A 23,660-nucleotide genomic window follows, 5' to 3' on the forward strand; every position below is an offset into this window, starting at 1 on the left:
CACACAGTTAGGGCTGTATACAGTATATATATTGTACAGTATATACAGTATATATTGGCAGACATTAATAGAAAAAATATAAAACAGAATATATTCTATTACATATAGCTGTAATCACCAAAAAATATGAAAATGCATAAAATGAACAGGAACGACATCGATATTAGCCATGTTAAGTTTTTGTATTCATACTTCAGACTCAAAATAGGACAAGTTCAGAAGACAATGGGGGAATTTGAATCTAAAAATGTCCTGACAAAGGAGACACTGGGCCTGATTCAGAGGCGCTCGCAAAAAGCGAGCGCTCGCTCTGAATCAGGGCGTGCGTTTGGTTTTTAAGTTGCGCCCTCTTGGCCGCTCGCATAGCTGTGGGTTAGCACCCACAGCTTATGCGAGCGGCCATGATGATGGTCGCGATGGTCAAGACCATCGCGACCATCGGGCTTGTGACGAGACCCTTGTGGTAGGGTCTCGTGGCCGCAAGCCCCAGAGAGCTTTCGGCTCTAACAGAGCCGGAAGCTCTCTCACTGACATCACCGGTGATGTCAGTGAGGCCGTCCACAAATGGGAGGCGTTCGCTTGGGAATGCCGAAGTTTGTGAAGCCACCCCCCGGCCACGCCTACAAAAGGGGTCGAGCTGTTGATCAACATCGATAGCCGTCCCTTTTGTAGTGAGTCCCGGAGCGAGAGCTTTTTGTGCTCGCTCCAGGGCTCGCGCAATTGGCCCACCATCGACCCGGTTGCGAGCGCACAGCGCTTGCGACCGGGTCTGAATCAGGCCCACAGTTTGGAGCTATGAATATATATATATAGTGTAACACATATTCCAGTTTTATTTCTACATTATGTGGTTAGTTTAATATTTAATTATTGTATTATACTACACACCTAAAGATATTCGTTTAAAGAACAAATAATGTAAATTCTGAGTTGTAAAGATGCAGATCTCTGCTGTATTTACTTACGATGAGAAGCTAGGGTACAATAATTGCTTCTGGCTAGATCATATATATCCCGTATAGTGCGTTGACTGCGCTCTCCGGAACCCTGCTATAGACAGTCACTCAGTGCTCACCTGCTGCTGTGCCCGTTGCTATGAACGCCCTGGCGGTAACTATGGGTGACGTCACAGAGGCGCATTGCACTGGCTTGTTAGCGGGGTCATACACGGTTGTTAATAGATCCAAGAGTTGGAGGAAGGACCTCTGACGTCACAATCATGTGATTGCTGCTATAGTACAGACGTCTCTGTCTAGACAGCCATCTTTTATTAGGGCTTTCTACGACATCAGAACTGTCTAGTAATAAATCAGAAACACAGCTGCTCGTTCATTAAGGCATCGTTTAATGACCATGATATACGTGTAGCCGCGACCAGGCATCAGATTATGTTCTAACAGGCGCATGCGCATCCCGCCGCCCTTATCTATCGCGGCACGCAACGGGAAAGGTCGGGTGTGACGTCAGACGCTGTAACCTATCTCCGCCCCCTCGCCCTGTCTCTCTGCCGCCACTGCTGCTGCTGGAGGTCGTTGGAGTCACTGAAAGCTGCTGATCCCTCGTGTGTCTCCGTCATGTTCTCCCGGCTCGCCAGACCCGCCGCCCGCGGCCTCACCCGGGGACTCACCACCGGCGCCCAGGTAACGCTCCGTAGTGCGCTATACAGAGGGCGGTGCGGGGAGCGGATGCAGCTACGTTCCCCATACGGGGCAAAACGGCAAATGTTGTACACGCTAGCTGCTTATGATTTATTATCACTCCAGGGGCTGTGCGATGTAACCTGGAGGGGGGCAGGCTGCCCATAGTATACCATTGTGTAATGGGCACCTGACATGGTTGGGCAGGAAAGCACTGCCGGCTACTGCAGCATTAGGTCTTCTCCATGTTACAACGATTATATTTTGGGCGCTGCAAGGTGACTAGTCACAGGGTCATTGTAAGGCCCCTAGCAAGACCCCACTCCCTGGCACGCATGTAACTGCCCCTTGTGTACATGTTTCAGAACTGTGGGGCAGATGTACTAAGCTCTGGAAAGTGATAAAGTACCAACCACTCAGCTCCTAACTGTCATGTTACAGGCTGCGTTTGAAAAATGACAGGAGCTGGTTGGTTGGTAGTTTATCACTTTCCAGAGCTTAGTTCATCTGCCCCCGTGCGTGCTAATTTGCTTGTAGCCATCTCTAATATTCATGTCGGGTAAATTGCAGGAGGGCGTATCCGCTTTGCCTGCACTTGTAATAGAAGTCATTATGGTCAATTGCCCTGTTAGTCATAATTACTTTCTGTTTAAATAGAGAAATTGATTAAAATGCTTAGGCTGAGCCAAGGTGATTGAAATGTCTTTAAGCGACATGAAAGGTCATGGCAAACCGTTGGTATAATCCTAGCAACCAGTGCTTGAGCACCCCCTATATTTAGGCTAATGTGCGTACCACCAACACCCAGGCTCCTGCCATCATTTAAATTTGGTACCTTTTTGTTCTATTATTCCGCAATATACTATGTATATTTGCTAAATTATGTTTTTGAGATCTTTGCCCCCTAATCTATTAATACTAGTTTAGACCTGAATGAGTTTGTATTCTCTACCAATGCAACGTAACAGTGCATTGTATTGTCATAATGCATGTATATGTCTGTAGCAGGAAAACCTGATTATTCTGTGTGAGCCCATTCTCTGTAGTAAGGTTGGAATGCACAAACTGAAAACCAGATATGGAAACAAAATCCAGTATTTAATTTGGCAGTGAATTCTAGAAATATTTGGGTTTAGATGTCTGTTTTAAGATATTGTATCTAGTGTATGCAGCATTGGCTATTTTGATTCCGCTTTTATCTCCGTATTCAAAAAAATCTCCTCCAATCTGTTTTCATTAAATGTTTTCTTAGAACAATGCCAGAGTGGCAGTGCTTGGAGCATCTGGGGGAATTGGACAGCCTCTCTCCCTCTTACTGAAGAACAGTCCCTTAATCAGCAATCTTTCTCTTTATGATATTGCCCACACACCGGGTGTCGCTGCAGATTTGAGCCACATTGAGACCAGAGCCAAAGTGACAGGTAAAATACTTAAAGAATTGAATGGCACTAAAAATACAACTGCACATCTAAGACAAATTGCCAACATACATGAGTCATGACCAGCATCTGGTCACAAGCATCTGGTTCCAAGTGAATCAATTGGTTGATTTCTCATAAGTACTGGGCCTATCCATACAAAGGGGGTATCCAAAGAGCAGCACTGCTAATTGATTGCAGCGGGGCTATTCTATTAGCCCTGAAGTGCCGCCCGACGCAAGCACTTATTGTAGATATTTTTCGGGACCTGATCTGTTCCGAAAAATAATCATAAGTGCCGTTTTTTCACCACGTAAATGGCAAAAACACATAGGTCTGCGAGCTTATCGCGGGTCCTATGTGTTTTCGGGAGAACTCTCATATTAATTCGACCAAAGCAATAGGATTGGGTGAAAAAATATCTGCGAAGAAACCCTGTTTTTCGACAATCGTGGCTATCCATTAGCACCTGAACAATCTTCGGGGCTAATTGGATAGCCCCAAAAAATGGCAGTTTATAATAAACAGCAAAATAGTTAATCATCTCAATCTCTGCTTAATTGTTTGTCAAAGCTGAGTCAGTGAGAAGTATTGTAGCAACATTCATAAGGCATGGCTAATATCCAAATGGAACTGGTCCTTAGTGGATTTGGGAATGGCGTTGAAATACTGGCGGCTCAAGAGCTGCCGGTTCAAATTCCGACCGTAACAGGCCGACAGGTGAAGTTCCCGGCGGTAAGTATGCCAACCTTAGGGCACCTAACACCCCTCTCCCCTCCTGCCACTGCCTAAATCTAACCTGCCACACATTCCAAACCCCCCCCCATCCCCCTCACCATCAGTAACCAACAGTTACTGACTCCTACCGCTGCATAGTGGGCAGATACTTCACTGCCACCTGGAATCGCTTCTGGGTATATGTGGTTGCTGCTGCAACAATTCCCCTTTAATGGCGGCTAATTCTCACTGGTCCCTTACTCTGAGACAGTCTGCAGGGCTTTCTGGCAGAGGGCTCAATCTAGAACAGCTGGAGAACGGTAAAGTGTCTTGTTCTATTCTGGTGGTCACAGGATACAGCAGATGCAAATGTCTGAAGTCAAGATTTTTATTGTTCAATGTCTTGAAAAAGAGTATACATACTCTACAGAGCCATATCTGCCCTTTATATAGTCAGAGGGCACAATACAGCATGTTGTAATCCTCCCCCATATATACCTCTAGGACTCTTATATACCAATCGGACAACTATTTCACAAAATCTAAATAAATACATTTCAAAGGACTGAACTTCCTTTTATATATCTACCACCCAAACCAGTTTTTTTTCCTGAACACTTTCACAATACATGAATACCCCCTGAAGTTCAAAGACTTGGTCATTTCACACTATGTATTTTGCTAGGTAGGGATAATTGCTGTCTCACTTCCTGTGTCACAGAAGATTCCTTATACATTCCTGTAAGTTTGTGTTCATTCTAGCACGCTGCACCTGTCACAACCCGTGCAGTTCCTCTTTCTTGTCTGATGTGTCTTTTTGCTCTGGTACTTCTAGCACACTTAGCTGATGCAACAACCTGTTCAAATAGAGACAAGTGCTAGGAGCACCAGAGTAGAGAGTGAGTTATGACAGGTGCATGGTGCTAGAATAAACACTAAGTTTATAGCCTCTACATTTAAGCATGCATTTCGCAAACGTGGCGATTCTACAACTGCGCAGAGTGCATTAAAAATAACATGTTGAAATAGATTAAATACATCTAGTGTCACATCTGCCGGACTTGGCGCGGTGCTGTGGCGCACGCTTGACCAAAACATAATTGGCCTACATTTATATGGCGCCAATATGAAAACGTTGCTACGGCACGAGATTATCCCCCTCAATACAGTTGCTACCATCTTAACTAGATGGCGAGATAGATATTCAGTATATACAGACAGAAGTGCCAAGTCATGGGATAGATGCCTAGTATCCTAGTGTAGGACCCCCTCTAGCCCGGCTGGAACCGTGACTCATTGGACCACGCCTCATTTTGCGCCACAGCATCGCCTCAAGTATCCTACATTCAAACATGGTCATGGTTTGGTGGTTTAAGTGCGGCCCCTCCAATAAAGAACTAAGCCAGGTCCACCAGGAGCTCACACCAGCTGGAATGGTGGAGTGGACTTGACAACATATGTAGTGATGGTGATGCTGTATGTTGTAAACAAAATTAAGTACACGTTACTTCATTATTGATATATACTTTTGTTTTATTTAGAGATGAGGGATATTCTCCTGTGTGTGTATCTATCTATATCTCTCAATCATAATATTACTCAACTGTGAGCGCCTCACACCAAACTACTAAACGGTTTTCCAATCACTTAATAAAGTGCATTTGACTAGCACCCCCTGGATTAAATGAGCTTCTTTACTGATATGGAAGCAATTAGTCATTATTTGTCATTAAACATGAAAATACATTCTGTCACATGACATTGGTTATTATTTTTGTGTACTTGATGATTAGATTATGCCCTGACCTGTAAAAAGTTTGCAAGAGGGTTTACTTTATTTTTTTGTGACTGTACTTGTACTGTGCTTTGTATTCATTCAAGGTGGCCATACACGGTGAGATTCAAAAGTTGGTCAGATCAGTTGTATGATTTCCCTTAAATTCTTCCCTTCAGATACAGGATGATTTGTATTTAAAATGCAACTATTTCACATAAGACCATATGATTTGATCAATCACATCACATAATGTGTGTCAATTCCTACACTATCAGTTGAGATCTCTCTGCAGAACCATCTGATCTGCGATCCAACTAGAAGGCGGGGACGCGCATCAGGGACGCAGGAGACTCAACATACAACTATTTTTAAATGATTGGTCTGTAGAAACTGCCCAAATCGTGTGATCAATTGTCCCGTGTATGGCCAGCATTAGTCTTCACCAGTTTTAGCCCTGCAAAAATGACCATTGCTGGGAAAGCCCACCCATAATGTAAATAGGAGTTACAGGCAAATTGCTCCTAGTTGAATAGAAGGGGTCCATCTGTAAAATATAACTTGAGTGGTGTATTTTTCTTGTTTGGGAGAGACCACTGCTTCATGTGCAAATCAAATTGTGATACATGTTTTGAAATGTTGACAAATATTTTAAATAGGCTTTAATTTTTTTCCCAACTCTTAATAGGATACATTGGAGCAGAGCAGCTACCAGAAAGCTTGAAAGGAGCTGATGTAGTAGTCATCCCAGCTGGTGTTCCCAGAAAACCTGGTATGTGGTCCTGATCTTTAGGGCTATATTTACTAAAGGGAGAGTTTTTAGAAGTGGTGATGTTGCCCATAGCAACCAATCAGATTCTAGCTATTATCTACTAGAAGGTGCTAGTTAAATGTTAGGTAGAATCTGATTGTTTGCTATGGGCAATATCTCCACTTCTAAAAACTCACTTTAGTAAATATACCCCTACTCTCTTTCTAACGACTCATCTGGAAGTCCTTTATGAAAAAGACTTTGCAGTTAAACGCTGATCACTTTTTATTTCAATATATTTTTCATCTGCCCTTCCTCCCATCTTTAATTCAGGAATGACCCGTGATGATCTGTTTAACACAAACGCATCTATTGTTGCTACCCTAACCGATGCTTGTGCAAAGACCTGCCCAGAAGCCATGATCTGCGTCATTGCAAATCCAGTGAGTTCACTATTGCTGCATGTAGAAGAGTGTGATGGTGTTTGGTTATGCAGGAGATTTGCCAAACTTTTTTAAAGAGGATAAGTGGAGTGGTTGCCCTTAGCAATCAATCACTCGATCCTAGCTATGGTTTATGTGGTACATTCTATAACAGCTTGATTAGGTAATAACCGGTGGATTAATCAAATATCTAATTTATGATCTATTCGGATATAGCCCTGCCACTGGTTTAGTATGCCTTAACTGCAAAACTGTGGCAGGGCATGTCCCATAAAATGATAGCTAGAATCTTTTTGCTATGGGCATTACCTCAACTTGCTCTCTATTGAACATTTAACTATTCCCCTCTTTTTATAGTAGTGAATAACTTTAGCTGCAATTTCTGTTTGGTTGACAATTAGCAATTGTGAATTGCATCTTCGTTATACAGGTGAACTCTACTATCCCCATCACATCTGAAGTTTTTAAGAAACATGGTGTTTACAATCCCAACCGCATTTTTGGCGTTACTACACTCGACATTGTAAGAGCCAACACTTTTGTAGCAGAACTGAAGGTACGTAAAGAGATTTTCTCTCTGTAGTAAATCCTTGTAGCTAATACAAGGCACACAGGGTGTACTAAAGTAAGCCACTACTGTACATCACTTCTTGATTATTGCATGTCAGCAGACCTGGTGCCTTTATAGGGTCATTAATGTGTGTAGGCAATAAATGTTTAAATAGTTTTTAAGGACATTACAGCTGCCCTCTATTCTGGTGGCGTAATTTGCAATATAATATATTTGTATCACCTCTTATAGAAATCTCTGCTGTGTACGGCTGCCTGGTACATGCAGTCCTATGTGTATGTATATATGTGCCACCACTGCTGTATCATATGTCCGATATCGGCAGGTTTAAACCTGATGACAGTAATAGGTTGAGCAATACAAATTCCTTGCTTTATAGACTTGAACATAAGATTCTGTATTTTTCAGCAACTTGATCCAGCACGTGTGAATATTCCTGTGGTTGGTGGACATGCTGGAAAAACAATCATACCACTGATTTCTCAGGTACTGGTTTGTTCTTGTTCCATTCATTTTGCTAATGTAACTGCAATTTCTGCTCCTATCTGTATTGAACTGTTAAGTCCATTTGTACAGTTAATCCCCTGGCTCATGAGGTGCTGCTTTTGACATAAATGCTTTATACCCCTTTTCCACTGCCACTAAAACCCTGGATCGTGGCTCAGTGGAAACTGCTCGTAGGAGAAAAATCCTGGATCTCAAGCAAGGTTTTACACAGTAACAACCGGGTAACTGCAAAAGCTGTTGATTGGACCTTCCTAGGTGCTGGCTGGTGATGTCCTCATCCAGAGACCCTGAGAGAGGCTGTTTTGGAGCCACTGCTCATCCTAAAAGGCTTCCAAAGTTGTCATGAAAACCACATTCTCAGTTGTTTTGCAGTGCTGATTTTCTGTATGGTAGCCACGATGGATGAAATTCCTTTGCAAATAGTGACGTTGAGGATTATCCCTCTTTGTCAGAAACGGGTGTACTCTCCTCGTGAAATCACACTGCACTAGATAGCAGTGTCCCCTGCTGCATCATGCTTATTGCAGTGTTCACTCTAGGTCCGGTGGGGTGCGGGGCGCAGGACCTAGGGAGGGCAAACTAGCGGGCTCCCAAAGTGGGGGTGTGGCCATTAGAAATGGGGGGTGTCTTTAAGATGCACCCCCCTTTCATCGCTCTTGGGGGGGCATGCTGGGCTGCCCCCAAGCGCTCTCCCTTCTCTGTGAATAGACGCTGGGCACATGAGTCTGGCATCTATTCACTGGCGGTGATCGCTACACCGCAATTTCACCCCACCTGCGGGACACTGCGGCCTGCAGATGGGAATGACACCTAGCAGGTGGTTTTAGCTGGGCACTGCCAAATGGGCAAGGTGCATTCTGCCCTTTTGAAATCAGGCAGGGTGCGGACCCCCGCTAAAACAGCCTAGCGGTATTGCCATCAGTGGCTGCATCAAACAGCAGTAAGCTGCAAACAGTCAGGAACTCCGGGCTACACAATGGGAACTTGTTGGTCGTCATTGCTGCAATCCTGTGAGCTGCCCCGACCCTTTCCTCCCCCCTTTTTTTTTTTTTTTTCTTTCTCCCCCCTTCTGTGACCATCTTTGTGAGCTTGAAAGGCCATTTTAATTACATCCATAGATTTTGCAGCGCTGACGTGGATTCATAGTAAACTAAGCCAACCCGGGTCGAGGGTGCATAGGAAACTAGGTCTCAAATACCGGGTCTGACCCGGTATTTTGGTGGAAAAGGGGTATGATATAAAATTGGCAAAGGGGGAGGGTTATGGTTGAGACTTAAAAAAATTCTGTCAGGATTCTGACTGTCAGGATGCTGCTGTATTTATTCTGACTGCCGGTATCTTGTACCCAATCCCTAATAACTGCATAACTGCAACAGGCTTGTATAATAGGAATTGTTATATTTTTCCACAAATGTATGTTTAAGTTATGAGGTGTTTAACCACTTAAATGGCTAATATTTTTTCCGAAAACAGCTCAAAAGTTTATTTATGATTTGAATTAGGTCAACAACATCTATTCAACACTTATCCAGCACAATTTTGTTAAAACACTTTTTTTTTTAATCTCAATATACCACAAAAATGGCACTTGTTATGGTATATTGTGAACGAACTTGAAATTTAAATTAACCATTCTGAAATGGCAGTCCCAAATTACTATTTTTGATACGTGTTCACCATAATGAAAGTATTCAATATATTGGAAAATCATGGCACAAAAGGGGGGTAAGCAGAGGCACTGCTATGTTTTCACCTGTAGGGGGGGGGGGGGGGGAGGTTTGTTTAATTTACCCCAACGGCTGCTTCTCTATGCAGCTGTCAGGTATGCACTGTCACTGGGGGACAGCTAGGGATAACCATCAATGGTTAACAATCAACGATTAAACACAGATGGGTGATAGTTTTTCCATAGATGGAGAACCAATGGTACTCAATCAATGGCACAGAACTACGCAATGAGTATCTGTTGATAACTGTGGACCATTGATTTGTCAGATGCTAAGTAAGATGGGTATTTTAACTAGTTTATCATTGAAAAGAAGGAGATAGTTTTATGGAGATGGTGTCTTTAGGACTGAGTTACGTGTCAAATGAAGAGGTAAACCTTTTGGTTGAGGTTAAACATGAGGAAATGCAACTTAGGGGCATAATCAATTGGCTGGAAAAATTTTTATTCAGTAGGAGATTACTGCAGTGTTTTTTTTTTTTTTTTTTTTTTTTTTTTCTTGCATGTCAGGAGCAGGTGCAAAGTTGAGAAAATCCCCTATTTCATGGTAAAAATGTCAGGACTTGGTTAATAACCCCTGGGACCCCCCTTTTTCCCATGACTAATAAGGCTTTTTACTTTTTTTTTTTTTTTTAATGGGCCAGTAATTACTTGCCATTATTGGGGTGAGCTTTTTGAAAGTCCTGAATAATTATTTAAAATTGATTACTGTGGGTATCCTGTAGCTCGCATACCCACTGTGATTAAATGGTCTCGGTAGCTACGTTAATTTTGGCCGCAAAAAACTTGCCTTAGTCCTTGCTCACAGAGCTAAATGAGCAAATAAGGAGATGTTGGTAATTTAATTTTTTGTCCCTTATGCCGCTCCCCTTTTTATCAGGCTGTATGAGTTTTGTGTTGTAACCTCTAGACCAGTGCTGTCTTCTCTACTGTTTTATATAATATTTTTTTGTATTTGAAGAGTACCCCCAAGGTAGAGTTTCCCCAAGACTTGTTGGAAGCTCTCACCGGCCGCATCCAGGAAGCAGGAACAGAAGTTGTAAAAGCCAAAGCAGGAGCAGGTCTGTTGGTATTTGGGATTTTGCTTATGTGCGTGGGGGTACATAGGATCTGTGGCCTCTGATTGGCAGTTCCTGTATATTTTGGCTCTAGGATGTCCTAAATTGATGGCTAAACATTTTATAGAGCGATATAAAGAGAGCGAACGGAGACTATTATAGTACTTCCAGTCACTGCTCAGGCTCCCATTATTGCTGACTGGAAAGATGTCCAGTCTTTTTTGCTTATCACTGTTAATTCCTGTGCTGGCAGTGACTGTCAGTGCTGACGCTGTATGAAGTGGAAGAGGTGACTTTTTTTTTTTTTTTTTTTTTTCACTTATCTGCTTTTACTCTGATGCAGCTTATTGTGGCTTGTTCAGGCTAAAACAGTTTTATCAAGGACTCTATTGTCCTGCTTCATAGTTCAAAGGTATCTTCAATAATATCCTGTATGAGTTACAACTTTAAATGGGATAAAATGGGCGATCTTGAAAATGAAACTTGCAGTTTCCAATAATCCTGAATGTTTTTGTAATAAGCTACATTTGGCATCTTTGCAATTAACTTTTAAGGCCAAATGTGATTGGTTTGAATTTGGCAAAAGTGCAGATGGTTCTGTTAGCTTGCAGCAGGATTTAAAGTGGCAACTATTCAAAGGCAAAACCAACCTAGCATGTTTGCCAAATCAGGACCCATTTACATTTGGTCCATATTCTGTTTGAACATTTGTTACAATATGATACATTTTTAAGCTGCAAATATATCAATCTGGAAACGTGTAGGTGACCATGCATGACTTCACCATGAGATACTATTCTAATAAATATTTAGTTTCTTCTCTTCCTAATAAAGTGACAGGTGTAATGCTTCCATACCATTTATTATATTCTAGGGTCTGCAACACTGTCCATGGCCTATGCAGGAGCACGCTTTGTCTTCTCTCTGCTGGATGCTATGAATGGGAAGGAGGGTGTTATTGAATGTTCATTTGTGAGGTCTGAAGAAACTGAGAGCCCATACTTCTCTACTCCTCTGCTGCTTGGGGTATGTAAAACTTAGGCTAGTACACAGGTGCGCCACAACATAATTTCATTTTGGCGCCCCTAAGTTGCTGGATAGCAGCTGGAGTATCCCGCCACACCACTTACTTGATGACAGAGATCAGTAAGCCTGAGGGTTCTTTGCATACAGAGGCCAAATGAGCAAAAGCAGACACCACTGGTCACTCATAGGCACAATACTAACATAGTGCTGCAGCGCATCTCAGGGAACACGTGCAGCCAAAATCAAATCCCTGTACAGACAGGTTATCAAGCCTACACCAAACTAAAGCTCCCACCAGCATGGATAAATTATCACTACAGTGCACTGAACCTCGCTCTAGGGGGTATATTACTTTGCTGGTTTTTAGAAGTAGACTGGTTGCTATGGGCAACATATCAGATTCTACTTAACATTTATCTTGCACTTTCTAGAAGATAATGGCTAGAATCTGGTTGCTATGGGCAACAGCTTCACTTCTAAAAAAAAAAAAAAAAATTAGCATTTTAGTAAATATACCCCCTAGTCTACATAGACCATCTTGCAATGTGATTTCACCATGAGTACGGCTTGCAGGACCCTATCTGCGCCTAATAGGATCGAGCTTAGTGTATACACCCTGCTTTTCCCTGTACTATACACAACCACTGCAAATATTCTGTAGGTATAACATGTAAAAATTCAACGAGGAAAAACAAATGCATTCATGCAAACTTTACGCCTTCTGTCCACCCTATGTACAGACATGAACATGTGCATTTAGTGCCTACAATGTCAGACTCCACCCAAATACAGACATAGGGACTTCCAATCCAGCATTTCATGCAACAATTTATAATGCATTAAGTTTAGCACAGTAGGTGCAGTACACATTGCATTCATGTGGGGATTATTATCAGACACCACTACACACACTATGCTGGGCTGGAAGACCTGCTCAGACTTCACCTTATAATGTCAATAGAACATAGACCTGTTACATACAGCTGTATGTGCCTCCAACATAGTAATTACTACACTGTTCTGGCACCTATTATGTCAGTACACATTACTTTTGGGTCTACAAAAATAATAAAAAAAAAAACAATCTACAACCACTTCCAGCATGTACTTATCGGTTATGAAGACAAGTTTTCCCATTACTATAATGCTTAGAGCATGTGGACTAAAATATTTTTCTACACACTTTAAAAACTGGACATTTTTATTATAGATCAGCTTTTTTTTAATGTTATAGAGTAGATAATGGGACTGTAGGTTTTTGCTAGATAGAGTATAAGCTGCTATTTGTTGTGCAGTTTAATCAGTTGTCTCTCTTTCTATAACAGAAAAATGGCATTGAGAAGAACCTGGGCTTGGGGAAGCTGTCTGCCTTTGAAGAGAAGTTGGTTGCTGAGGCTATGGGAGAGCTGAAAGCTTCTATTAAAAAGGGAGAGGATTTTGCAAAGAACTTCAAGTAAATAATGTATGGGAAGTTGGCGGCTCCCTTAATTTATTGAAGCAAGATGACACCTTAGAAAAGGACCCTACATATAATGTGCTGTTAAGAGGTCTTTGGTATGATAAAGTTGGAAGCCTTCTAGGCTCCCCTTCTCAATGCAGTAGGGACTTCCTCACAGCATATATTATGGGAACTTGAGACTGCCCTTGCGTTAAATGCTTTTAACAGTGAAAAGAACAAATACTGTTTAGATTCAAAGATTAAAAATCATATTTTTCTTTGTAATGTCTCCTAATATTTTATTTACACTGGTTTTGTCTCGTATATGTGCTAGCGTGATCATTTCTAGTGTGGATGTATGCTGTAATTATACATGGATTACCAGCCGCTGCAGGGAGCTTGGATATCTCTATTTAGCACAGGTCTTTGTGGCTGGGGCAGCCTGGACAATGTGCAGAACCTCACACATTGAATGCTCCCACGCATTGACCAAATGGTCACCTGTCATACTGCACAATTTAAGGCAGATTTATCAAAGATCACTTGGGTAGCTTTAGAAAAATACCCATTTACTATAAATCCGAGTTATACTGTGGACTCTAGCTTTCGGCTATTCCTTGCTGTTGCCTTCATTTTTAAACTGTTTTATGTATGTTGGGGCATTACATTATGGACAACAAAAGGGGTGAAAACTGATGCTAGTATATCTGAGTACACATCTACTTTGCAAGTACTATGAAAATAAAACTGGTAGCCCCCCTCCCCCTCTATAATTTATTTGATAGTTGTGGTATGGCAAAGTATTCTTACTACTTCTAGTATTCCTTATTTTTCCCATTGCCCTTGCTGGGTCGGTATGGGATGCAGCTCTCGGGATTCTGACGCCGGCATCCCCATGGGGTTAGGATAATTTAATTTTCTTCTTCGGGATCCACAGCCATCACATTGGGGTTTATGGATTCATCCAGGCACCAAACAGTTAATCCAAGCTCTCAGCTCCCAGGATGCACTAGGTCCTCCCCCCATATACCCCACCCCTGGTCACAGGGCGTCAGTGTACTGTTTGGTGCGAGAAGGCACCGTACTAGCAGTGGGACTGCTTGCAGTCCCGAAGTTCAAGCTACAGGAAGGCAGGAGCACGTGTTCCCACATAGGAACCACGCGTCTAGCAGACGCACGGGTCCCTGCTTCAGCAAATCTCGCCGGCGCCACAATGCTAGTCACTTTTAGTGATTTCGGCAGGGGCTCTCTGGACAAGAGGGCTCTGGACCGCGACCGAGCGGGGTGCAGGTAGGTGGACCGTGGGCGGCCGCCGACGCCGCGGTCATAAATGGTCCGTCCTCCGGCTTAGACGGGCCGGAGGATTGCTGTGTGGGCAGCCAGTCACTGGGTCTGCTTTCACAGACCACTGGGATATGTCTGACAGCCGGGGGGGGAGGCGGCGGCCATGTCAATTGCAGGGTGGTCCATACAGCATAGGGGAGGCACCTCCCCCAACCGGAACTATGGCCCTCCTGAGGTCCCGCTTTTGGGTTGCTCCACCCAGCTTCCTATTTGAGTCAGCTACAGACCACACTCAGTGCTCTCTATGGCTGTTGCTCAGGAAGCATTGGGTCAGTCTCCCTGTATACTTCTCCTTTTGGGATCATTTATACAGAAGCTCCATATATGCTACTAGGCTTTGCTAATTATACTGCATGGGAGCCTAAACAAATTGCATAGACTCTAAGTATATATGCATTGTTTGTGACCTGTGAAACTGTGTGTATGTATTGCTTACATTTCATTACTGTTTCTCTCCCTGCAGCTGGTGGGTGGGGATATATAGATATATATATAACTTTTAAATGTATCAAAAGATTCTGAAAGGCAGCTGGCTGAGGCCCCTCTTTTGATATCATGTGTAGCCTGTAAGGCAGGTTTGTTCTCTCAGGCCTTTGTGCAAAATGCTTATGTGTTCGCTGTTTTAGAGAGTCTCCACAGCAATCAAATTTGCTGCCTTCGGGTCAGGTACCCCCTTGGGCTGCTTTTTCACAGATCATGGCCGAGAGATTGGCAGTTCCAGCTGCTCCGGGGATGGAAGTTCAGCAGCAATTGCAGCCAGCTGTATTTATGCCGCCTATGTTGCCATCTTGGATGGATATGTATGCGCATGGGCAAGCAGGCCCTTCGTCGTCTTTGACTTTTCAGCAGCTGCCTCAGATAGCCAAACCTGTCGGCCAAAAGCTAGAAGGCGTTTGGCTACACAGGCAAGTCAGGACACAGATTGATTTGTCTTCTGAGGAAGATGAAGTATCCTCTCCGATCTCTCTCCACAGAAGAGGGAGATCTTTTCCCAGTGGCTGATGTCCCATTCTTAATTAGGGCGGTCAAATCGGTTTTGAATATCGAGGAGGCAGAGCCTATACAGAACAAGGCTCTGGTGTTTAAGTGCCAGAGGGTGGTCAAAGCGGAGTTTCCCGGGTTGGAGCATTTATCAGAACTTTTGGCCGAAGCTTGGAAGGCTCCGGACAAGAGGTTCCATGTGGCTAAAACGATTTCGGCTTTATATCAGTTTTCTTCTCAGCAGTGTTCTAAATGGGAGGTTCCACCATCAGTGGGATACGCATGTGGTACATGTAATAGTCTTCCACTTTACCAGTACCTTCAGCCTGTCCCCTTAAACATCCTACTGATGAGAGGCTGGAGGGTTGCCTTAAGACGATTTTTTTCTATCTCAGGGGCAGCTACCTGGGTGGCTAGAGCCATAGAAGAATGGATGAAGGCTTTGGCCGAGTCCTTGCCTGAGTTGTCCAAAGAACAGCAGGATATAGTTTCCTATGTGAAGGAGGCTTCTTACCTTGGAGAGGCAGCTCTAGATGCAGGGATATTGTCCGCCAGAGCTTCAGCAGCCTCTGTAGTCACTCGTAGAGCATTATGGTTAAGAGATTGGAAGGCTGATTCAGGGTCCAAGAGGGCCTTAGAGGCTCTACCCTTCACAGGTGGAGTCCTTTTTGGTTCAGAATTGGACAAAATTGTAGCCTCGGTGGCAACCTCTAAGGCTGCAGGGTTACCCTCAGCATCAGGGTCTAGACAAAGGTATTCTTCCTTTTGGCCTCAGGGAAAGGTCAGCCTTTTGGTAGAGCAGGTGTTGGTAGAAAGCCATCACCTAAAAAGCCCTGGCAAACCAAACGCCCGAGTTCCAAGCCACAGGATAAATCTGTGGCCTGATGGGACGGGCCTCCCCCTGGGGGATCCCAGGGTAGATGGCCGACTTCTTCGGTTTTCGAACGTCTGGCGTCTCACAACAGATGCCTGGGTTCGGGAAATAGTTTCCCAGGGTTATGCCCTAACATTTTGGAGAAGTCTACCCCAAAGGTTTTTTTCCGTACCCCTGCCTGTGGGGTCGGTGAAAGTGTTGGTTATACAGCAAGCTGTTGAGGACAGGGGTGGTTGTCCGAGTGCCACAGGAACAGGTTCAAAAGGGGTTTTATCCCAACTTGTTTCTGGTTCAGAAGCCAAATGGGTTTTTCCGACCAATTCTAAATTTAAGGGACCTCAATACGTTCATACGGGTACCCAGGTTTCATATGGAGACACTGAAGTCAATAGTGTTAGCCTTGGAACCAGGGGACTTTATGATATCCCTCGATATTCAAGACTCTTATTTACATGTGCCCATTGTGGTATCCCATCAACAGTTTCTGCGGTTTGCAGTAGGGCAGGACCATTTTTAGTTTCAGGCATTACCGTTCGGCCTGTCCACAGCCCCCCGGGTTTTTACCAAAGTTATGGCGGTGATAATGGTAGCCCTCAGGCGCCAGGGCATCAGAGTTTTGCCTTACTTAGACGATCTCCATCTGCTAGGGCAGTATCCGCAGGAGTTGATGAGGCATCTCGAGATGACAGTCTCTTGTTTGCAGAGGCACGGTTAGATTGTGAACTGGAAGAAATCCTTCCTTCAACCAGCACAACAGTTGGTGCACTTAGGAGCACGACTGGACTCGGTAAAGCAGAGATTGTATTTACCGGAAGAGAAGATTGCGGTCCTACAGGGGCGCATATGCAATCTTTTACACAACAGGCAGGTATCAGTGCATGCGGCCATGCGAGTGCTGGGGTCAATGGTATCCACCTTCAGCATGGTGCAATATGCACAATTCCACTCCCGGCCGTTGCAACGGTGGGTGTTCTCATGCTGGAACAGGGATTATCGCTCGATAAAATCTCAGAAGATCGATCTCTCCCCAGAGGTCAGGTTGTCCCTGTCCTGGTGGCTACGGACGGACCACCTCAACCAGGGTCGGCTGTTTTGGATATCGGATTGGACTCTCCTCTACACTGATGCCAGTCTTCGGGGTTGGGGAGCAGTATTAGGCCCGCATGTCTTCCAGGGAAGATGGACAAGGGCAGAAAGTTGTCTACCCATAAATGTACTGGAACTGAGGGCCGTTTTCAGGGCATTGGTACAAGCCCAGGATCTTGTTCACGGCAAGTCGGTGCAAGTACAGTCCGACAATGTTACCACAGTAGCTTACCTAAATCGGCAGGGAGGCACCCGAAGTCAGGGAGCCATGGCAGAAGTGTCAAGGATCCTAGTATGGGCAGAACGTCATCTTCCTGCGATAACGGCAGTTTTTGTACCAGGAGTACAAAATGTGGAGGCTGACTTTCTAAGTCAGCAGGACATAGACGTGGGGGAGTGGGCTCTCCACCCGCAGGTATTCCAGGTCTTAGTGGACAGATGGGGTCTTCCAGAGAGAGACCTTTATGGCCTCAAATTGCAACCGCAAGGTCCCCAGGTACGGGTCCAGGACCAAGGACCCACGGGCAGACTTCACGGATGCGTTGTCAGTAAGATGGAAGTTCGGGCTGGCGTATCTCTTTCCGCCTCTAGCTCTTCTTCCCAGGGTGGTCAGAAAACTCAAACAAGAAGACACCATGGTGATATTGATAGCCCCTGCTTGGCCCAGGCGCCATTGGTTTACCGATCTACAAAACCTCTCAGTGGACACGCCTTGGCCGCTTCCTCTCAGACGAGATCTGCTGCTACAGGGTCCCTGCTGGTATCCGGATCTCCCTCGGTTAGCTTTGACGGCATGGCTCTTGAGGCCTCCGTGTTAAGAGCCAAAGGGTTGTCAGAGCCAGTAATAAAGACCATGATGAGGGCACGAAAGCCTTCTTCGGCCCAGGTTTACTATAGGGTTTGGCGTGTTTTTTTTTCAGTGGTGTAAACTGAGAAAATATGATCCTAGTGTGTTTAGGATCTCCCGTGTACTCGCTTTTTTTCCAGTCAGGGTTAGAGCGGGGTCTTCGTCTGGCCTCCCTAAGAATGCAGGCTTCTGCGCTTGGAGTTTGGTTCCAGCGTAGCGTTGCTTCGTTGCCTGATGTTAAAACCTTTTTTCAGGGAGTTTTGAGGGTGCAGCCTCCGGTAGCACCATGGGACCTGTCTTTAGTTCTTAAGGCTTTACAGGCTTCCTCCTTTGAGCCATTAGTCGGTAGATCTCAAATGGTTAACAGCAAAAACAATTTTTCTTTTGCCCATTGCTTCTGCTCGTAGAGTGTCTGACTTGGCGACCTTGTCAGTTCGCTCTCTTTTTCTGGTTTTCCACCAGGATAGAGCGGTGCTGCGGACCCGAGCAGGATATCTCCCTAAGGTGGTATCACGATTTCATATAAACAAAGAAATTGTGGTCCCAGCTTTTCATGTGTCAGGTCTGTCCTTAGGTGAGTCTTCCCTGGATGTTGTACGTGCTTTTATGTATTTACGTGGAGCGCACCAGCAAGTTGAGGAAGACTGATTCTCTTTTCGTTCTTTATGGCTGCCATAAGCAGGGATGGCCAGCCAATAAGCAGACGTTAGCAAGATGGCTTCGTATGACCATATCACAGGCATATACTCAGGTGGGTCGTAGGGTGCCAGACTCGATCAGGGCACACTCTACGCGGTCTGTGGGTCCTTCATGGGCAGCCCGCTGGGGCGCGTCTGCGGAATAATTGTGTAAGGCAGCCACGTGGTCGTCTGTCCACACCTTTATAAAATATGCATTTGACACCTGTGCCTCTCAGGATGCCTCCTTTGGGCGCAGGATCCTCCTTTCTTCCGAGACACAGGAGCGTTCCCGCCCTTAGGGGTACTGCTTGGGTATATCCCCAATGTGATGGCTATGGACCTCGAAGAAAAGGAGTTAACAAAGGTATGTCATACCATAACTCCTATTTTCTTCTTCGTCCCCCATATACCCCGCCCCTGGTCACAGGGCGTCAGTTTGTCACAAGTCCACCAAGAGAAGGCAAAAAGAGGTAAGAAGGAAGGACATATGCTCTGTAGACATTCTTTCCACGAGGGAAACAGTCAAGAGATACAACAAAACTACCCATTAACACTAGGTGCGTTAGGGTGGGTGTCCTGTAGACCCCATGGACCTCGAAGAAAAGGAGTTAACAAAAGTATGTCATACCATAACTCCTATTTCTACTTCAGGGTCCACAGGGTTGACCTTGGGGTATAGCTGGATCTGGATCCATGGGCACCACGCAGTTAAAGCTTTGCTGCTCCCAGGATGTACTTGGGTCCGTCCTCCTCTATACCCCACCCCCGAGCAACAGCACCTCAGTTTGAGTTGGTGCCCGGCCGGAGTTGGGTCACCCTGCGCAGGGGGGCTGCAGGAGCAGCCCCCAAAAGCTTTATTTTAAAAAAAGAGCCTGTTAGAGTTTTTATTCTTATTTAACGACTCTTTAGTGGCAGCGAAGGGCTGTCTATACAGACGCCCACGCTGCTGCTCTTATTCCCTGCCGGCGTTGCGACGCCAGTATCGCACTGGGGATCGCGGCGGGAGCCCAGAGTCCGTACTAGCTGGACTCTGGGGACCTCCCTGGACTGCTGCCGGAGACTCCGGGGACAAGGTAAGCCGCGAGTCGCCGATTAGCAGCGGCTCGCGAGTCTTGCCAGAAATGCAGTCCTTTGCCCCTGGTTCTAGGGGACAGATTGGGGGCTGCTAGCGGTGGTGGTGGGCTCCCCCTCTGCGGAGGAATACCCCGTGAGGCCACTAGACCACCAGGGGTTTCAATGGCAAGCGGCAAGCCGGCAGCCCTGGGGTTAATTGCTAGCCAGGGGAGGAAGCCTTCCCTGTTTAGCGGCTCCTCCCCTCAGCTCAGCGCGCCTTTCAGCACGTAGTCTGGCGTCGCTGAGCTGCAGTTACTCGGCCACTCCTCCTCTGAGGTCTCTGGGGGCCATTTTCTTGTGGCAGCGCAGATACTCTCAGGGAGCACGCGGACCGTTCCCCCTGTGTATACCTCTCCCCCGGTCAAGGACAGCGTACACAGCGCTATGGCCCTCCCAGACACTGAATCTGGGAGGTTGATTGTAGTGGAAAGGTGCAGTGAGTATATCTTCTCTGCATGGTATGTGACTTTTGCTAGTGCTGCCTGTCTGTACTTATTTCTACTTACTGTCAGATTATACCTATCCCTTTACTTCTCCTACAAGACCTACTGGTGTGGGGGAGGGGCGTTTCTACAGTCCTCACCTATATAAATCACGTATTTGTGAGGTCCGTCACATACAGTTGTGTGCTACACAGTACCATATTGTGGGCTGTTGTTCAGCACACTGGTGAGTGCGCTTGATTCGGCTCTGTTGCCAGATATATTTATTTATATAATATATTTTGTCATGTCGGACGAGGAGATTGAGCACTCCGTGTCTCCAGTGTTGGTCTCCTGCGGACGCTGTTCTGCAGGAGTGGATAGGGAGGATTTGTCACAGGATGGCCTGTGTAGACGGTTCCAGGTGGTTCCTGGCCCCTCAAAACCTCCTATAACGCAGGAACCACCATGGACGAGGTTTTCTCAGGTGCTGGTATCTATTGCATAGCGTCTGTCGGTCCCGGCTGCGGTTCCTGCTAAGGCGTTGCCCCAGCCGTCTGTCCTCGGGTGTCCCGCAATTATTGCGCAGCCCCCCCGGGTCTCAGTCTGTTGGTCCTTATGCGGGGTTGCCTATGTATATACAGGCTTCCCTTGTGATGCAGCAGTCTGTGGTGCCCATCCAGGCACCTATGGCGGCTCCTCCGCCCTGGGTGGATGTGCTCTCCAACTCCGTATAAAATTTGGCGGCCGCGTCTTCGGCTTTTCAGTCAATGTTGCAGACTGACATGCCTTCTAGGGCGTCAAAACGCACACTAATGGCGCAGGCGGCACATGTATCGGACTCAGAGGGGTCCTCAGATGATGGGGAGGTTCCTGTTGACACTGACTCAGACACATCGGTCCAGGAATGGATACCAAATTGTCCATTAATGTGCGAGCACTGGTTAGGGCGGTGCGAGCCATTCTCCTAATAGAGGATGAGGCACCAGTTCCTAAGTCGAAGTATCCTAGTTTTAAAAAAAACTAAGGTGGCTTCTGCCGTGTTTCCCCTGTCTGATCAGTTGACGGATCATATGGCGGTGGCTTGGCAGGCGCCCAGTAAGAGATTCCTACCTCAGAAGCGGTTGGCTTCTAATTACCCCTTTCCTGAGGCACATTGTACAAAATGGGAAACTCCACTGGCGGTGGATTCTCATGTCAACCATTTAATACGGAGCGCTACTTTGCCATTACCGTCTATATCCTCGCTGAAGGATCCCACGGACAGGAAGGTTGAGACTTGCTTAAAGTCCATTTACTCCCTCTCAGGGGCAGTGGCCCGACCGTCCATGGCCATCTCCTGCGGGGCCAAGGCCATTGAGGGATGGGCCAACGCATTGGAGGATACCTTTCCGGACGATGCTCCGGATGTCCAGAGGGCGTTGTTGGGACAGATGAGGGACGGTGCTTCCTACATTGGAGAAGCCTCTTTGGATGCTAGTCTGCTGACTTCTCGAGTTTCGGCTGCAGCAGTGTCTGCCCGCCGATCCTTATGGCTGAGGTCCTGGAGAGCGGACTCTGATTCAAAGAAGGACCTGGAGGCCTTACCTTTCAATGGAGAATTACTATTTGGTCCGGACTTGGACAAAATAGTGGATACCCTGGCTAAATCCAAGTCGGCTTTCCTCCAGCGGCAACACTGGCCAAGGTCCGGAGCTCGGCCTTTCATTCCTTCCGGGTTCAGGGTAAGGCAAAATGTCAGTCCTTCCCGAGACAGTCGGCGGCTAAGACCGCCTTTAAACCCAAGAAGCAAGCCTGGAGTGCTCGGCGCCCTTCTTCCAAGGAGGAAGATAAACCTGCGGCCTGATGGGACGGGCCTCCCTCTGGGGGACCCCAGAGTGGGAGGCCGACTTCTTCAATTTGCCCAGTGCTGGCACAATACCACCACGGCTGCCTGGGTTCGAGAAGTGGTCTCCCAGGGGTACACCCTGCCTTTTCGGCACAGACTGCCCCACCAGATTTTCTGCACGAGTCCTTCTCAGGACAAAACCAAGGCTTTACAGATTCAGGAGGCTATAGAGTCCTTGCTGAAAGCAGGGGTCATTGTTCCCGTTCCTCAATCACAACGAAGGACGGGGTACTATTCTACTCTGTTTCTGGTGCAGAAACCCAGTGGTTCTCATCGCCCTATCCTCAATTTGAAGTCTCTGAATAAATTCCTCAGAGTTCCCAAATTCAGGATGGAAACGTTACGTTCCATCATTCTGGCGATGGAACCTGGGGATTACATAGTGTCCCTGGATATCCAGGATGCCTACCTCCATGTTCCGATAGCACCAGCGGTATCTGAGGTTCGCTATCCTTCAGCATCATTATCAGTTCCGGGCGCTACCCTTTGGCCTCTCCACGGCACCGAGGGTATTCACAAAGGTTATGGCAGTCATGGCCGCACACCTTCGGAACCAGAATGTACGGCTGCTGCCGTATCTGGACGACCTCCTGTTGCTGGCGAGCTCCCCGGAGGTACTGCTTCAACATCTCCACCTGACGATCGCTTGCCTGCAAGCGCACGGGTGGTTGATAAATTGGAGAAAGTCCTCCCTGATTCCATCACTGCGTATGGTTCATTTGGGAGCCCTGCTGGATTCTCGTTAGCAAAGCATCTTCCTGACTCCGGAGAAGGTCTCCTCCCTACAGCTGCGGATACACAGTTGCCTGAGCAGTTGCCGCCTGTCGGTCCATTCGGCTATGAGAGTTCTGGGGTCCATGGTGTCGACATTCGAGATGGTGGAATTTGCCCAGTTCCATTCCCGGCCCCTGCAGGGGCTGATTCTATCAGAATGGAACAGGTTACCTCACCGGATCCGCGCTCAGATGCTGGTGTTGTCCCCGGAGGTTCGGCAGTCTTTGGTTTGGTGGCTTCAGACAGCTCATCGGGTCGAGGGGCGCCCCTTTTGGATCCCGGACTGGGTCCTGCTCACGACGGATGCCAGTCTCGGGTTGGGGGGGCAGTGACCGGCTCATTGTCGCTTCAGGGTCGTTGGTCTGCGGAAGAAGCACTTCTCCCCATCAACAGCCTGGAACTGCGGGCAGTATACAGGGCCCTGCAGTTGTCCGGCCCCGCTCTTCACGGAAGGGCGGTTCAGGTGCAGTCCGACAACGCTACCACGGTGGCATATATCAACCACCAAGGAGGAACTCGCAGTCGGGCAGCGATGTCGGAGGTGTCTCGCATCCTTGCTTGGGCGGAGTGCCACATTCCAGCGAT

General features: G+C 46.4%; 2 protein-coding genes across 3 annotated transcripts in view; one reads left to right on the plus strand and one right to left on the minus strand.

The window, feature by feature from the left end:
• Window positions 1-1,427, minus strand: part of STYXL1 (serine/threonine/tyrosine interacting like 1) — a 58,911-nt gene extending 57,484 nt beyond the window's left edge. The window contains exon 1 of one of the 2 annotated variants that reach the window (XM_088446396.1): window positions 1,076-1,427. In XM_088446396.1, coding sequence (XP_088302522.1) covers window positions 1,076-1,140 — 65 coding nt within the window. In that variant the 5' untranslated portion in view covers window positions 1,141-1,427. Of the gene's footprint in view, window positions 1-965 lie in introns of both variants that reach the window. The other variant, XM_088446397.1, reaches the window with a different exon arrangement.
• MDH2 (malate dehydrogenase 2) lies at window positions 1,417-13,351 on the plus strand. The gene is made up of 9 exons (XM_088446394.1): window positions 1,417-1,640; window positions 2,890-3,058; window positions 6,235-6,318; window positions 6,631-6,740; window positions 7,171-7,296; window positions 7,720-7,797; window positions 10,506-10,605; window positions 11,477-11,628; window positions 12,954-13,351. Exons 1-9 carry the CDS (start codon window positions 1,575-1,577, stop codon window positions 13,083-13,085), a joined length of 1,017 nt encoding a protein of 338 aa, XP_088302520.1. The 5' UTR covers window positions 1,417-1,574; the 3' UTR covers window positions 13,086-13,351.
• Window positions 13,352-23,660: the final 10,309 nt, after the last annotated feature.

This window comes from Taudactylus pleione, unplaced genomic scaffold, assembly GCF_031769625.1.
Source record: "Taudactylus pleione unplaced genomic scaffold, aTauple2 ptg000397bl, whole genome shotgun sequence".
Classification (NCBI taxonomy): domain Eukaryota; kingdom Metazoa; phylum Chordata; class Amphibia; order Anura; family Myobatrachidae; genus Taudactylus; species Taudactylus pleione.

Coding starts and splice junctions, on each gene's coding strand:
- MDH2 (XM_088446394.1), top strand. CDS start 1,575: ATGTTCTCCCGGCTCGCCAGACCCGCCGCCCGCGGCCTCACCCGGGGA. Junction 7,297..7,719: donor CTTTTGTAGCAGAACTGAAG/GTACGTAAAGAG, acceptor TGTATTTTTCAG/CAACTTGATCCAGCACGTGT. Junction 7,798..10,505: donor TCATACCACTGATTTCTCAG/GTACTGGTTTGT, acceptor TTGTATTTGAAG/AGTACCCCCAAGGTAGAGTT.